Source organism: Epinephelus lanceolatus, chromosome 2 (genome assembly GCF_041903045.1).
Source record: "Epinephelus lanceolatus isolate andai-2023 chromosome 2, ASM4190304v1, whole genome shotgun sequence".
Lineage (NCBI taxonomy): Eukaryota > Metazoa > Chordata > Actinopteri > Perciformes > Serranidae > Epinephelus > Epinephelus lanceolatus.
This window is the reverse complement of record NC_135735.1, coordinates 26,008,435-26,025,329: the sequence shown is the minus strand read 5'-3', so window position 1 is coordinate 26,025,329 and position 16,895 is coordinate 26,008,435. Positions and strand designations below refer to the sequence as shown.

The window sequence follows — 16,895 nt, the reverse complement described above, 5'->3', positions numbered from 1 at the left end:
ATTGTTCAGTGTGATTAACACAGTACAGTAATACAACGTATACACATAGAAAAATATTTTTTGGCTGTTCAGTTATTTCCCCACTTCCTGCAGAGCGAGCTGACCCTGTGCCATCAGACCACCAGTCTCTCACCACTCCATGTCATTTCCCGATGGGCCTCTAGACACACAATCGCACTCTCTGCCCTCTCCCTGTGCCAGACTAAACATCCTGCCTACTGCTCTAACAGGCCTGGCATCGACATGGCCGGCCGCAGTGCTGCAGTGCTGCAGTGCTGCAGTGTGATAGCACAGGAAGGAACCACAAACAAAAACATGCACCACAGAGTCATTGATAGAGACACTGACACCACGTAATCACCAAGGCTTCGACGTTTTTCACCAGATGAGTAACTGAAGTTCCCTGGTGACAAATCCAAGAACAAACAGCTGGTGGGTTTGGGGTTATATTACTCAGTGATGAATTTCAGACTGCAACTAACAATTGTTTCTATTATGAATGAATTAAAACAATAATGGAGTTAACTGATTGATTAGTTAGTCAGCAACACTTTAATTTAAGCATAATAAATGGTTTCTAACACACTGTCATGTTATGAGCAGATACACACGTTTATTAATATACTTATGTACCCATAAATGAAAGATGATGTATAAAAAGTTAATTAATGAGAAATACAGTAAAATGTAGTTGTAATAATATAAAACATGTTTTCATAGAAAACATTATAATTGCATACAAATACAAATAAATTAATAAACATATAAAAATGTAGCCACTAAGCTGCTTAAAGCTATATTATAGTGTGTTTTAAACAATTTATTTAATGTTTATGTGCTGCCTATAAATGCTAAACAAGGGGGAGCTAAAGTTAAGGGTTAATATTAGTTAATAAAATCTCGAAATGGATGAATAAACAAATGAATGAATGTTTAGCAAATATTTCTTGAAAAAAAATAAATAAATAAAAATGATAATACAGATAATCAGAACAGATTTTCTTCTGATGATCTCAGAACTGAAAAAAGATTTTAGCCCTTATCATTATCATATTATGAGAAACATATAGAAAACAATCAAATAAGTATCCTCAGAGTAAGACAAATTTTAATGAGTCTTGTCTAAATTAATTCAAAACGCAGCACCTATAAGACCTGACTCACAGCGAGCCATCACTCATCCATCACCACTCTGAAGGAGAAACTCTTCTCCAACACCTGGCGTGGCGTCAAACAAACTTTGCTTATTACATCCAACAGAAAAAATTGCTTCAGTCATACAACTAATTAGCTGGTGTCAGCGTCTTATCAGACAGAGAGGCTTGTTTTGAGAAGCCTGGCAGCTCATTTCAGCGGTCCGCCCTGTGTGATATTTGCGTTTCACAAGCACACCTCAGTGACTTGGACTCTGGCAGCATGGGGGATGGGGCACTCTTGGCATGCACGGCTGCAATGAATAAGTAAAGGCATTCAGGATCAGCTGTAAGACCTGAATTAAAACTAAGATGTCTGTGTATTAACTTCCAAACCTACATCTGTGTGTACGTGCACGTGCATGCTCGTTCATGCACGATGTGTACAAATGTTAATAAGTGAGAGCACAGGCTTTGCACAAATGCTGCTTTCATGGGAATCATGAAAAAAGTAGTTGTGGTGGAAAAAGACAAGCCTTTACGATGTCCCCCCAAACTCTGCTACCACAGCCTGTGCTTGTGTTTTAGTTCCAGAGTGCTGTTGACTCAGTGCTGACGTGGTACAAGGGTCGGGTTCAATCTCCTCCCCTGCATCAGGGATTCAAGCATGATTTGGGACACTGGTGCCCTTTTATGGTGTTTAGGGTAAAAATGGTGTGTTCAGTTTTTTCCCTGCTAACAAAAAGGCTTACTGCATGCCAGCAGGCACTCTGACATGTTATTTGAGTTCTACATCTGTACAACAATAACATGAAAAGTCTGGGCTGCAAGTTTTTGCTTTGTAGTACATTTCCTTGGATTGCTTTCTTGTACAGCTGTGGTATTATAAGGGCAGAGACTGAGTAAAAAACAGGATGTGACAGTGTGAGGGCGAGGCAGATGTCAAACGCACCGACTCGGGGGCTTTAATGAAGATCTTGGTGCGACCAAGCTGGAACTGATCCTGGTCCATGTTGACAGACCGTAAGAGATGAAGGACGCCTTGTTTCTCGTCTCCTCGCCACGTCGGCCAGGACTCTTTGGTCAGGATGGCGTACCTGAGGACCAGGAGGTTTAGCAGAGATAAAGTGTGTTTGGATGGAGTTATTTACATAATATGACACCGACATAACTTTAATGTTGCACAAATCTTCTGATTTTCTCTCTAGAATCTGATTCTAACACCTATAGTCAAGATATTTACCATCACTGTGACTGAATGAATATAAATGGAAACTATTTTATTAAGACATTAAATAGTAGACATTAACAGAAACTGGAATAAATGGGTGTCGGCTGCAACATGGCTAATGCCCAATCTGTTTACTAAGGTCTGTATGGGAGTAGATACCAAACAGAGCATCCCCTTTTTTAAACCAAATCACAGTCAGAAAGAAATATTACTTAATTTTACCTGTTGAGGAACTTCCTGAAGACTCTGCGGTAGGCATAGCCAGCACGCCGTACCCTGATGTTTTCCTTCAGACCCAGGTACTCCACTTGGTGTTTCACTCTTAAGACAGAAAAAAATAAAAGGATCAACATTCAGATAACATTAACAAACTTCTTTTTGTTCTCTAATTAATCACTTGTCAAAATTGTTGCCCGAAGTTCCCCTCCAGACACATTTTAATGTGAAAGATACTCTGGTGAATATTTCATTTAACATGGTTTTTTCAGATAAAAAATTGTGAGAACTTCTGGATCTGGCCTCTGCCCCGCTCACCACCACTGCTTGTGCTATATTGCGGTTCCTGTCACAGCGCTTAAACAATGTGGGACAATAGGTCTGGCTATGCGATACTTGTGCTAGGTTGACTTGTGAAAAAACACTGCGAATCAAGATGGCTAGTGTTAGCTTTAGAGGGGACAGCCTCAGTCAGATCCAGATGAAAACTCTGCTGTGCACCAAAATTGGCAACTAGCAGACATATCAGAATGATAAGTGTAGTTAGCATCTTTTATTTGTTAATGTTGTTTGTTAGCTTGTTAGCTTGGTTAGGTTAGTGGTTATGAAACACATTGGCTACGATGTTGCAATGTGTTGTTACATTGTTGTTATGTAAGTATATGCTAGAGGTCAAATCAAAGTTTGCAGAAAGACATATTTCACCTGGTTAACATTTTTATATTGTGCATATTAAGTCCTTATTTCACTGAACATTTCAGGTTTCATTGCCAGTATTTGCTTTTTAGACAGTGATTGGCTGTAAAATACATGACGTACTTAATCTAGCTTGCCCATAATACGTATCTCGGATGTAAGGTAAGTACACAGACATCACTCCATTCAGTAGAAGAATGTGAAAACACCTCTCTAGTGACAAACTTTGGATGGATACATTAGTCAGGGTCAGATATTTTAGCAGACAGAAACATAAGAAACCCACATTTTTGAGTGGAGGGGATCTTAAATCGGAGTAAAACAAAATAAAAGCTCACACACACTGGCTACTGAGTCATCTGAATGTGATATCGTATTGATGGAAGTTTACCCATCCTGGGTTCTCCCCTTCCCTCCCTCCCACCCTCATTTTATAAGGTTTTGTTCTCTTCTATTGACACTGTGATATTTTGTGTTGTATGTAATTATGAAAGATGAGAACAAAGCAGTTAATAGTCTAAGACATAAAAAACATCCTTATGTAATAAACACAACTAGCTTGTATTCTACTATCAGTGGTTTGAGTTATGAGCCATCAGCTTTAAATCAAACATCTTTAACCAGGTCTATGGCGCATGAAGCTCCTGCTGCAGTAGCGGAAGGGATAACTGCAAGTCATTGTGTGGAAAACAGCTAACTTTTACCCCAAACAAAGAGCTAAAGAACTGCTTAGTACACTCAGACTTCCTGTGAAAACAGCAGTTCCGGTGCTAATTAATGAGCCACCCTGCGCCTGACTCACAACAGGAAGGTCATAGGCTCCGAACAATACAGCAGCACTCTGCATCTGAACACGTAGTACCCAAAGCCTGTGAGCGAGGAAGAAAGAGCGGGGAAACTGAGACAAAGGGATAAAGTGAACTGAACCACATGACTTCAGATGGACAGACAAATATCCAAAAATGAGCAAAGACATGAAATAGGTTGAGGCAGAACGGATCAGAACAATAATCTAGTTTTTACACTCTGTGTGCAAATCATTAGAGACCCCAGTCTGTGTTTATCAAACTGCCAAAAGGGAAAATTCAGGCTTAAGTTCATTCATTCATTTTCCATAACTGCTTATCACAGGGCTGACACATAGAGACAGACAACTATTCGCACCTACGGCCAATTTAGAGTCACCAATTTAACCTGCATGTCTTAGGACTGTGGCACTTGGAGAAAACCCGGGGAGAACATGCACAGAAGGGCTCCCCCACCCTGGGTTAAAACCAGGAACCCTCTTGCTGTGAGGCAACAATGCTAACCACTGTACCACTGTGCCACCTGGGGGTCCACAGGAAAAATAAAGGTGGCTTTGATTTTGTTTTTAGTCTCCTGCATGCATATTTATTGTCTGCACATTTCAGTGTGGCACTAAATATCTATTTTCTCTGTTCTAGTTCCTCTAACAGCAGCTGAATAGATTTCCTGCTCCAGTTAGAGTTATTTTTTTTATTTCAGCCTGTTTTCTATTAATACACTCTTATTTATATGTCATTAATATTTTAGATTATCATAAGTATAGTGCTACTGGAGATTTTTACAAATTTTACACAAATAAAAACAACTTTTTCATAAATGCTTTCAAGTAAAAATAGAAAGGTTTTTTGCTTTACCTTCATTATGAACTAAATGTTGATTGTGTAATGGCTGTAGAATAATGACACCATAGGGCATTTATAGTTTCCTGTAAGCCTCATTTTCATTATTCAATTCTGTCGGCCACCAAATACGAAAATAAAGGATTGAATTACAAAAATGAAGGATCGATTTACGGAACAAATGTAGCATCTCATCTACTGCACAACCAAAACATGGAAGAAGATAGTGCTTTAGTTTTTCCTGGTAGCGATCAGTTGCTATCTCAAGTTACCAAAGTTTGCAGTTACTTTCATCAGTAGCGGGAATGGCAGGAATTGTCAGTGAAACAACCAAGGTTACCATTGAAAACATAATGCAGCTGTTGTTGGTAGTTGCTAGGCTCTGAGGGAAATGGAAAGCAATTTGGTTGTCTTTTGGACAGCAGCGCAAACATCGCTTGGAAACGCCAAGGAGGGACAAGTTCAGAAGTTGTCTGTTTCCATTTCAAAAGACTGAACAACATGGCGGATGTTGGGTAAATCCTTGTCTCTAATTGTCCGATGTGTTCACTCTTAAATGATACTCTTCGCTGAGTAGGAGTAAACTGTTTGATAAACGTGTCTCTAATGGACCTGCAAATGGACCAACACTTGCATAGCGCCTTTCTAGTCATTCAACCAGTGCTTTTCTACACTACAAGTCACATTCACCCATTCACACACACTGGTGACTGAGGATACCATACAAGGTGCCACCTGTTACTCAGTTTTTAACACTCACACACTGATGGAGCAGCCACCAGGAGCAATTTGGGGTTCAGTGTCTTGCTCAAGGATACTTTGACATGCAGACTGAAGGAGCTGGGGATCAAACGGCTGATCTTCCAATTAGTGGACTACCCACTATACCTCTGAGCCACAGCCGCCCACATATCATTATTTCAGCATACCTGGTCCATGGACCATGGTCGGAGCCATGTGAGACTGTGAGTTCATCACTTACCGGCTCTCTTCCCAGTCTCTGGGCTTCTTGGTTTCGTTGGGTTTGATGCAGCGGATGTAGTGTGGAGTGCATTTCATCAGTGTGCTCACCAAATCGTTGGCTTGTTTCTAAAGGGTGGAGAAAAAGATAATGATAATACTGATGATCATAATTTAAAAGCTCATGAAAATCTAAACTGCTGTGACTGAATTACTGATGGACTGCTGACGGACAGTCCACTGAACAGCAAACATTAACTTTTAAATGGTCTTTTCCCACAGTGACCCTGATGAGGAAGAGAGACAGGTACATACTGTACACTTTGCTGAACACACACACACACACACACACACACACCTTTATTTTGCTGCCTGCAGTTGTGGGTCGACCTTTCTTTTCAGCGTTGAGGTTTTCTGGAAACAGTGCTCTGATGAAGGCGCTGTGAGAGGACAAAGGTGAGGAGTTAGGGATGACACAGGAAGGCTGGTATCAGCAAAAACAAAGTGCTGTAGAGCTGGAAATAATGTTGCACTCCCTGGCAGCCAAAAAAACAAAAATGCAGTTAATGATTAAAGTCCTTTGACTAAGGTCACTGGTTTAAATTCCTGAATCACTTGGGAAGGTCTAAGCTGTGGGTGGGTGGGAAAAAGAAGACGTGTGTGTGTGCACGCTGTGCTGTATTTGCACAAACAGCTCGACCACCAAGGCCACTGCGCTGCAGAGGAATGTATACTACTATCTGACAGTTAGTGAAATAAAATACCTGATTACTTCTTATTGAAATGTGGCCTTTTTTGCACTATAAAAGCAAAGAGAAAGAAGAACTTTTCTCCCAAAAAGCTGAATATATAGTCAACAACAACATAAGTGGGCTCGGTCAACCAGTACTGATCTACACTCCCTCCAGAAAGATAATCTTAGATTAGTGGTTCCCAGTTCGTTTGGATTTTAGGGAATAACATTTTGGTCTAACCCTTAAGTTACATTTATAGATGTGGTGTTCTTTAACATCATGACTACAGTATGACGTCTTGCTGCTGGTCAGAATGTAACAGATATATGTGAAGTTTCCATATGTGAAGTTTTTCTCAGCTGCAGACAGACACTCATTTCATGGATATGTTGAAGAACGTAGCTTAATCTGTGCTTTTGAGCTCCTTCTGGTTTACAGATATACACACTCTAATGATACACTATGCAAGATGTTCCCAAAAAAACAATGTATAGGCTCAATTTTCACTAATGACCCACTAGAAGTGTGTGTATTAGTGTATTTATCTGTAGATAATCTGCACTCTGCCTGTATTTTCTTATCTTCTTCTTATTTTCTGTTTTCAGGACGTTTATGGGTATGTGAGAGTGAATCTGGGGTTGGCTTTTACCTTAATTTTTCCTGGTGAGCGTGTTTACATACATAACCAACAATCCTGCATGATACATCTTTAGGAATTCAGTTGTAATTTTTTCACAGGACTTGATATATAGCAGTAAAATAGAGGAACGTGGGTGTTTTAGTTGTGACAAATGTACATTTAAAACCATCTGCAGTTGCGGACCGAGCCACACTGTTCCCATTCATAACTGTGATTTCGAATCTCATCAATTTTGACTTTTAGTTCTTACTCAAGTCTCACACGCTTGTGTTCTGCAAGTTCCTCTGTTATTGAAAAGTGCTACACCCACTTTTTAATACGGCGTAGAAGCTCTCCCTTGAGATTGCATGACGCCAACATTTCACTTGGAGCAGTAAATTGAAATTAACGACGATGTCTTGTAGTTTTTCTTCACAGTTATGCTGTAAAATCAACACTTTTTAATGACTTATTGAAAAGGCCTTAAGTTCACAAGGCTTCCCTGGATTACCTGAGGAATGAAAAGAAAATTAATGTAAAAGTTATGATCGTCAAGACTGCTTCTTTTGTGATCAGCACATCTGTCATTCAGGCACCGAGCATGTGGCTCCTTTTGAACTCTGAGGGCTGTTTTTTTGCTTTGAAAACTCACATAAAAATGTGGCGACTGTCAGGAGTGATCTAAAGTTGACACATCTGCTGCTTAGCATTCAACTTATTTAAACTTGCTTGTGTTGCCGCTTTTGGTGTTTATTAATTCATTACTTTCTCAGTGCTTTTTCACGTTGGTATTTTTTTAATTCCATCCCCTTTCTGGCTCTCTCCCACATCGGTATTTGTTTGGTTTTAAAGTCTTGGCTCAAAGCTGTGGACGCAGAAGAAAGGATCAGCAGGTTGTGTGTACAAATAGACCAGATCTGCTAATACTGTCCAGCTGACAATACTGGTCACTCCTTTCTTCTGTGCTCAGACCTGCTGCTCCCAGGAATGAAGTCTGCTTCCTTCCTTCTCAGGCTTCCTGTATGTGTGACCCTGCCAAACTCTTTTATCTATATGTGTGTATATGTTTGTGTGCATGTATGTGAGGTAAAGTGCATGCATACATCTTCCAGCACGTGTCTGAGTGGGATTTTGATATAACCTTGTTTCGTGCCACACAAAGGGGGCGAGCAGCGGCTGAAGCCCGCAGGGGTTACACAGACAATGCAAGCTGTTTGCACAGATGGCCACTTTGACACAAAGAAAGCCCAAGAAACCAAAACACAGGGGGGACCAGACTCCACAATGCAGCCCCGCAGGGAGACTGCACTTGTAAGGCCAGACTAGATAGACCCCAAAAGCCGCATATCTGGGAGCAGCAGCCAGACGCGGTGCAGGGCGAAGGGCACGACATAACCCGGCCCTGCACGCTTCTGCTACGTCCCGCCTAGTTTCCAGATGCACTGCAACGTCTGAAACTCTCATTCAGATGTATTCAATTATATACATCATATGCATCACAATAGAGGACTCCTTTTAAGTGTGCACCATAGAAATCCCCACCACATGTCGGTGCAATGTGCAAAAGGGAGTTACTTACATGTCACTGCTCTGCATCAGCTCAATGAGGTCAGTAAAGAGGACGTCTCGGTTTCTCTCGCAGAAACCCTCTGCATCATAGGACACCTGGAGGAGAGACACACAGAGGGATTTCTAAAGAGTCGTAATTATCAAAGAGTTTGAAATGTCCAACAAAAATGAAAGGTGACACCTGTGTGAAAATAAAAATGGTCACCGATATTCTGGCTTTAAATCGACGGCTTGAATTTTATGGGAAAAGAAAATAAAGGGTTGCAGATCCAAGCGTTACACCTCCCTAGGATTAACGTCTTGTATAAATCCAGCAGTGGTTTAAAAGTGTATAAATTAAACCGTGTTATTTCTCCTATACTGTAGCCTGAGACTGGAGGAATGTTTTGAGCCCAGTCATGGGAGCCCCTCAAGTCTTTATGGCATGGCTCATTAAGCCTGCGGCATGTGTGCCAGGCTGAGGCCACCACACATCTGGAGAATGACACAGGACAACCTCGGTCCAGACCACCAGAATGAAAAATAACTGCAAGAAAAGAGACGTCTGGCGAACTGTAATGTTTGAACTGAATAAGGCTGATTAACACGTATGACGCTGTTAGACACTGTTACATAATGGGAGGGGCTGCGACTATAAATAGAGGAGAGAGAGAACGGTGGTGTTAGTTTAGATGGGGAAAACTTAAAAGGGCGACAATGACGACACGGACCCCAGAATTAAAGTACCAGCTGCATAACTGGTATTTATGACAGATCATACAACACCATAAAAAATGGCATTTTAATGACTTTCTATTTCCAGAAGTTGCTGTCAGCTCCCTGCTGAGGACTGTATGCAAAGCACATAACAGTTTATACCATGGCAAAGACAAGTGTATGGAGGCTGCTGTAAACCTCATACTGAGCGTCGTAATCTCTCTGTTATGTGAACTGAGAAACACGAGTACGTTTTTCTTTGTGTTTCCGTAAGAAACACTGTGACACACTGCATGCCAGTATTCATAAATGTTTATGTCTGGACTTTATATTCTTTGTCATCTGCAGTTAGCACAAAATACAGCCGCTCAGCTTCTAACTGGAAAAAGAGAGTGTGACAACATCACACCAGTATTTGCCTCCCTCCACTGACTTCCTGTTCGTTCCAGGATTGATTTTAAGATTTTATTGCTTGTTTTTAAGGTGTTAAATGGGCCTCATCGACCAGAACTCTTGCATCTTCATACAGTAGTTGGATCACTGAGGTCGACTGATCAGATGCTCCTGGATGTTGCCAGATCTAGACACAAAAACAGTGCCGACTGAACCTTTGCGGTGGTCACCCTTAACTTCTGAAACACCTTATGTATCAAAACTGTTAGACTCTAGAAACCTTTAAGCTGCTGAAGACCTGCTTTTTCTCTCTGGCATTCGAATCAAGTTGAGCTTGACACCTTGACTTCATCTTCTGCTCTCCTGCAGTTTCTTCGCTATCATTATGTGCTCATTTGTTGTTTGGTTTTGAGTCAATTTCTTTTGGTATTTTGAGCCTGTTAAGCACTTTGGTCAACTGCAGTTGTTTTTAAATGTACAGACAGTGTTTGTCAAAAACAAGATGATGCAAGTTGTGATGATGATCAAACAAATGGCCCAAACTCCATCTGAAAATGCATGCAGCGCTTTTAATGAGCACGCTCACACTGACCTTGCCAGCGTAGTGGTGGATGATGAAGCCCTGGTTCCAGCTGTTGAAGTGTTCGTGGGTGTTGATTGCGACCCGGAGCTTCTGCAGCATGGTCTGGTCGGCTCCCTCGCCCACTGCATGCATGGTGGCGCACACATCATCCAGAATGCACATGACGCCAGGAGGATTCTGGGATCACGGGGGAAACAATTCACATTCACATTAGCACTGGCTCTAAAACTCTTGAAAATGTTACAAGCTTGGTTTATACATATTTTGAAGTTGTTGCGTTATCACTGTTATTTTTAATCCTTTTTTTCTGCTTGATTAAAGATCCAGTTGAAATAGATACTTTAGGGGTTGTAGGCACTGAAGCTGGAACAATTAATGGATTAGTTAATCAACAGAAAATTATTCTGCAGCATTTTTGATGACTGAACTACCATTTAAAGTCAATTATTAAGCAAAACTTTCCAAAAATTCCCTGTTTCAGCTTATACACTTGTTACTTGCTGGTTTTCTTTGTCTTTTATTATAGTAAATAAAAGGGGTTTGTACAAAAGAAGACATTTGAAGACGTCATCTTGGGCTCTTTGAAATTGTGATGGACATTTTTCACAATTTTCACAATCGATTATTTAATGCATTCCATTTATTTGCAGGCTTAATATGTGAGATTAGAAGTTTCTAATTATTAGCAAGTATCATGAAAAAAGCTAAAAAGCCACAAAGCTATAAATCTTATATGCTATAAATCTTAACAGTGGAGTAGCTTTAGCGCGGCCTCTCTCACACGCTGCCCTGTTTGGCTCCATTATGTCCCGAGCTGACCAGTGGCCTGCAGTTTGCACAGTGCTATCAGTGTCTCCAACTCAGAGAACACAAGCCTCTGTTTAAAGGACACACGTAAAGTTGTCACTGGCTTAACTAAAGTGTAAAGAGTCTGGAGTGTCAGGCACTGATACAGATCCCCGGCTCCTCTCAGATGGAGGCTTGTTTTAAAGCCCTTGTTGTAGATTTCATGGATTAGAGCTCTCAGTGGGACAGATAAATCAAATTAAGAGGCATGTCGGCACATTCGAGGATATTAAGCTGCGAGTCACGGCAACAGAGCAGAAACTTGGCCGGAGCTCGCAACTCAGTTTACAATACGAAGCCAATAAAACGAACAAATGTTAATTATTAAAAAATAACATCCGAGTTTGTTGTGACTGTAAATTGATCCAGGGCATAATAATACTGTGTTTTTATACCAACAACTCTGCTCTCAATAAAATTTTGTTTCTTAACTCCGTCAGGAAGAGTGTATTTTCAGCCCTCCTCTATTTTGACATCTGAATCTTGAATCTGTGTATTTTGTATTTTGATTTTCAGTTCTGGTTTTGTTTTGTAAGCAATTGCACAAGTGTGTTTTGGGTGTGTTGTTTATAGCAATAAAGTCAAGTCGGATGAAATCAAATTTGCTGTAATTGCAAAAATATGACATTTTAACCACATTTTAACTATTTTTTTGCATTTTCTTTTCTTTTTTTAAAGATTTTTTTGGCATTTTATTTGACAGAGTTAAGAAAGATTGGAAGCGGTGGGTGAGTAAAGGGTATGACATGAACTATTAACTATCAATAATCTTTCGGTCTATAAAATGACAGATAATAATAAAAAAGAAGAAGTTAAGGATGCCTATCAGATGTCCTAGGTGACCTCCTTGAATTGCTTATTTTGTTCAACTAACAGTAAAAAACCTGAAGGTAATAAGTTTAGTATCACATCATACACAGAAAACACGAAAATCCTCACATCTGAGAAGCTGGAACGCGAGAATATTTGAAATGTTTAGCTTGAAAAAGAACTTTTAATTGATTATCTAACAGTTGCTGATTAATTTTCTGACGATCAACTAATTGATTTATCGACTTATCATTTCAGCTCTATCCATAATTGTCTGTTACCACAACTGCTACTTCTATAACTATGTTTTTGTCTCGTTGTTTTTTTAAAGATTATATTTTGGCCTTTTGCCTTTACTCGATAAAACAAGTGAAGTATGACAGGACAGGAAGGACCGAGAGAAAAGGGAAAACATCCAGCAAAGGGCCCCAGGTTGGAATCGAACCCAAGACACAGTCTTAGTACATGGGGCGCACACTCCAATATGTCCAAACGGACATTTTGTTTTATCAAAATAAAACATTTTAAGGATTTTAAATTTTTGGCGGGAGTTGCACATTCCCCACTAAGGCCCGCTCACTAGATTTTTTACTATTTATTTATGTTTTATTTACTTTGCTCTCGATGAGATCACAGACAATCTTGTTGTTGAAGTAGTCAATCTGAGTCCACTTGATGCCCTCCTGCACATACTCCTCCTGCAAAAACAGACATGAGCAGAGTTCAGAGTCAAATACAAAACATCTAATGAGGCACGAAATGAATAAACAGGATGTGGAGGAAGTTTACCTGCTCTGCCTTCAGAGTCAGCTCGATGAATATCTGCTGCAGTTTCTCATTCACAAAGTTGATGCAGAACTGTTCGAATCCATTTTTCTGATGAAGAGACGACGTGGTTAATGAACTTAAATTAAATTAACTGAGTGAGCTGAGTGTGAGTACAGATATCCTCTAATTACCTGTACTTGATATTGGGAATCTAGAGCTGTTGCAAACCAAAATCAAACAAAAACACTTCCATTTAGTTTGTCCGATCCTATCAACAAGTCCTGGACTTCTCATTAAGCAAACTGAACAAACAAGTAATCAGATTAGAAAAGCATGTTGAGGTCTGCTGTCTCAATCAGGAGATAGAACTTAATCCACATACTTTATAACTTCTTATCCATTGTGTTTAATCTGTTTAAATGCTCAAAGTTAATACATGTTAATCTAATTTATGTGTCGCTGCAAAGTAAATTTCCAGCAGCCATGTGTCAGCCTGAGAAAAGACCATAAACACTTACTTGGAAAATTTCAAATCCATAAATGTCCAAAACTCCGATGTTTAACTCCTGATGATCTTTCACCATGGCTTTGTTGATGGACTGAAATCAAAGGATTGTGTTACACAAAATAAAGCGTCATGACAAATTATCACAGATTTGTTACTTATGACAATTTAATACTGAACTCCAAAACTGTATGAACGTGCAATCATACCTCGACCAGGAAGTCAAACACTCGTGAATGCAGGGCTTTGGAGAGGGCGTCTCGTGTGTAACACGCCTGCTCCACATTCAGCGTTACATCGATGGACTCCAACGCACTTCCCCACTTGCTGTCCATCTTCCGGCTCGTCAGTTTCTCCTTCAGACGGTTCTGGTCAATTCCGAGCAGAAATGCTGGAAAGGCAAGAACTGTGAAGAGACAGAAGAGAAAGGTGAGGAGAGTCTGTATTTAAGAATCTGTATTTGTCTTTTTTTTCAGGCTGCACGGATAAGAAAAATGTTAAAAAGTGGAATAACTGCATGTTACAGGACAGAATCGTCATTATATTTCTGAATTAAAGGAACAATGTGTAAGATTTAGGGGGAGTTACTGCCACCTAGTGGTGAGAAATGTAGATTGCAAACAGCTGAAACTTCTCCCGATTAGAATTCACTTAGTGTTCATTGTTCAGGCAGAGGAAGATCAGCTCTGCACTGAATGGAAAAACGCGGTAACACGAAAATGCAAATGGTGCCATAATGGAGCTATTTAGTTCGTCCATTCTGGGCTACTGTAGAAACATAGTGGTGCAACATGATAATCTCTGAAGATGAGGAGCCACTCCCTATGTAGATGTAAAAATCTCAGTCTAAAGTACCAAAAACACAACAATTCTTATTTGCAGGTGATTATACACTTAAGAATCGGTTACTATATATAGCTGTAATAATATAATAATCACCCACAATCATTTATGTTGAAGAACCAGTTTTGCTATTTCAACATGTCTAAAGGTACATTATAATGTTGCTGTTCACTTATGAGAAACTGAGAAATAAAGCAGCATTTCAGTGGTGGGTCCTGCTCTAAAACAGCAAGGACATATTTCTCTGAAAACCAGTTTGCAAAACAACGTGCAGGGTTTCATTCATATGAAAGGCAGCCTTATGTAATGTTTGCATAGCAGAGAGAATCACTGCACAAACCAGTGCTCCCGTATACCTTCTGCACTGCATGCACTCTTATCAATCTGTGATAAAGTCTGAAAATCAGAAAAGCTTCTACTGATAGTCACCGTGCACACATTTGTGGTGTAAAGCCACAAATTGAGGCAATTCTGTGGCTAAACCGCTGACATGTAACATCCTCTGGAGAAAGTTCAGGGCAGAGGAGGTTTGAATTATAGCTGAATGCAAAATAGAAGAATAGCATTGGGCTAACCCTTATAAAAAAAAAAAAAAAAAAAGAGCGTTGAGAACACCACAGATCATTTGTCCCGACCTGGCGTTGATATTCTCCCCTGAGAGCCCCTCCCTGCCTTATTACAGTGACTCACTTCCCCAAAAAGGAAATGGCTCTCAGGCCTGCAGACTCACTGCGTCTGGGAATGCATTAGACCACTGCAGTAGCTCCCCTTATGGGACATAAGGGTGTGACTGACCATACGCCTGCTTATATCAGGAGGGAAAAGTCATTCTTTGTGTTAGGCAGGAAAGTATGGATTATATACAAAGGCGCTTACAAAGGCTGTGTACTGTATGTGGATTTTGGAAACAATGCTCGTATAAGCAGAAGTTCCCCTGCAGGAAATTTGTTAGTCAAAGTAGTAGTGGATGATGAAAGGAACAGTGGGAGTGTGTCACATCCCATAAGAGGTGACACATACAACGATGCTGTCACTTAATACTTCATTTCTACAGTATTGACTTGGCCTCACTCAGAAGGTGGTGTTGCAAAGAGCTAAAAGAAACCTTTCACAGCTTGTTAAGAGTTTAATCTGCAGCGAGTTGTAAAATGATCCTGTCATATTTTCTGAGCTTGGGTGCCCCACATGTTTCTAAAGGAGTAGTTCAACATTTTGGGAAATTATTTGCTTTCTTGCCAAAAGTTAGATGAGAAGCTTGATACCAGTCTCATAGGCATTAAATATACATCTAACAGCCAGCAGCTGGTTAGCGTAGCTTAGCATAAAGACTGGATACACCCACCTTGCTCTGTCCAAAGGTAAAGAAATCCACCTACCAGCACCTCTAAACGCTCATTAATTAATACATTACATCTTGTGAGTCTGAGGCCATGATTCTCTACCGGACAACAGGGGACTGCTCCTTCTGGGTTGAGGGAGAGTTACTGTCCCAAGTGAAGGAGTTCAAACTTGTGGTCTTCTTCACAAGTTAGGGTAAAATGGAGCATGAGATGGGCATGCTGTTTGGCACAGCGTCTGCAGTTATGCATCAGACTGTTGTTGATTTACTGGTCCATCTACTCTCTAACCCTCATCTATGGTTGTAAGCTTTGGGTAGTGACTGAAAGAATAAGATCGCGAATACAAGCGGCTGAAATGAGTTTCTTCCACAGGGTGGCTGGGCTCAGCCTTATAGAGATAGGGTGAGAAGCACGGACATCAAGAGAGAGCTTGGAGTTAGGGTTGCAGAGATATAACCAGTTTTGAGGCATACCGTGAAATAAAAATTGACGGTTATCATGCTGTGTACATTTCCTTATCTACGTTAAATCACCCCTTTCTTTGGGGGGAGACTTTTTACACATACTTCCACAAACAAAATGGTTTTAAGTTTCACTTACAGTAATAAAACCTTTGTTGAACCATCAGTAACTCTTCCGTTTTCATTCCCTTAAAAGGTTCATTCCAACTGGTTCTAATATAAATTCTGTAATACCGTGATGGTTATCGTACCTTGACAGTCTCATACCGTTGCAACCCTACTCGGAGTAGAGCTGCTGCTCCTTTGCGTCCAAAGGAGCCAGTTGAGATGGTTTGGGCATCTGATCAGGATGCCTCCTGGGCACCTTCTGTTAGAGGTTTTCAGGCCCCAGCGGCCTGGGGCAGACCCAGATCACACTGTGGGGTTGATATATCTCAACTGGCCTGGAAACTCCTCCAGGAGGAGCTGGAAAGCATAGCTGGGAGAGAAACATCTTGAAAACCTTGCTCAGCCTGCTGCCCCTGTGACCTGGCATCGAATAAGCGGATGAAAATGAAGGGATAGATCTTGCTTGTTTAATCTGTACAAAAACCAAAGAGTAAAAACTTTTTTGGGGGGGTTGTGTGTGAGCCTATTTTGCAACTGGCACAATGACCTCTTTGTGCGGCAGCCTTTATGTTAAGCTACAGGTTAGCATAACACCAAAGGTATGTGTTGAAAGGTGCATGTTAAATGATGCAGCCATAAAAAATGTAATCTTGGATTTGTACATTTTACTCAATCTACAACTTTGAGGAGGCCCTGTACTAGCAGATACAGAGTCTATATGCTGTGTTGTGATGTAAG

At 40.5% G+C, this 16,895-nt stretch overlaps 1 protein-coding gene across 2 annotated transcripts in view; it reads right to left on the bottom strand.

The window, feature by feature from the left end:
- Nucleotides 1-16,895, bottom strand: part of myo1ea (myosin IEa) — a 68,108-nt gene that overhangs the window by 13,642 nt on the left and 37,571 nt on the right. For both annotated transcript variants that reach the window (XM_033625550.2, XM_033625559.2), the window contains exons 10-19: nucleotides 13,615-13,811; nucleotides 13,419-13,499; nucleotides 12,922-13,008; nucleotides 12,747-12,830; nucleotides 10,486-10,653; nucleotides 8,815-8,900; nucleotides 6,241-6,322; nucleotides 5,905-6,011; nucleotides 2,587-2,685; nucleotides 2,086-2,230 (exon numbers count right to left, since the gene is read on the bottom strand). In XM_033625550.2, the coding sequence (XP_033481441.1) occupies nucleotides 2,086-2,230; nucleotides 2,587-2,685; nucleotides 5,905-6,011; nucleotides 6,241-6,322; nucleotides 8,815-8,900; nucleotides 10,486-10,653; nucleotides 12,747-12,830; nucleotides 12,922-13,008; nucleotides 13,419-13,499; nucleotides 13,615-13,811 (1,136 nt within the window). The remainder of the gene's footprint in view (nucleotides 1-2,085; nucleotides 2,231-2,586; nucleotides 2,686-5,904; nucleotides 6,012-6,240; nucleotides 6,323-8,814; nucleotides 8,901-10,485; nucleotides 10,654-12,746; nucleotides 12,831-12,921; nucleotides 13,009-13,418; nucleotides 13,500-13,614; nucleotides 13,812-16,895) is intronic.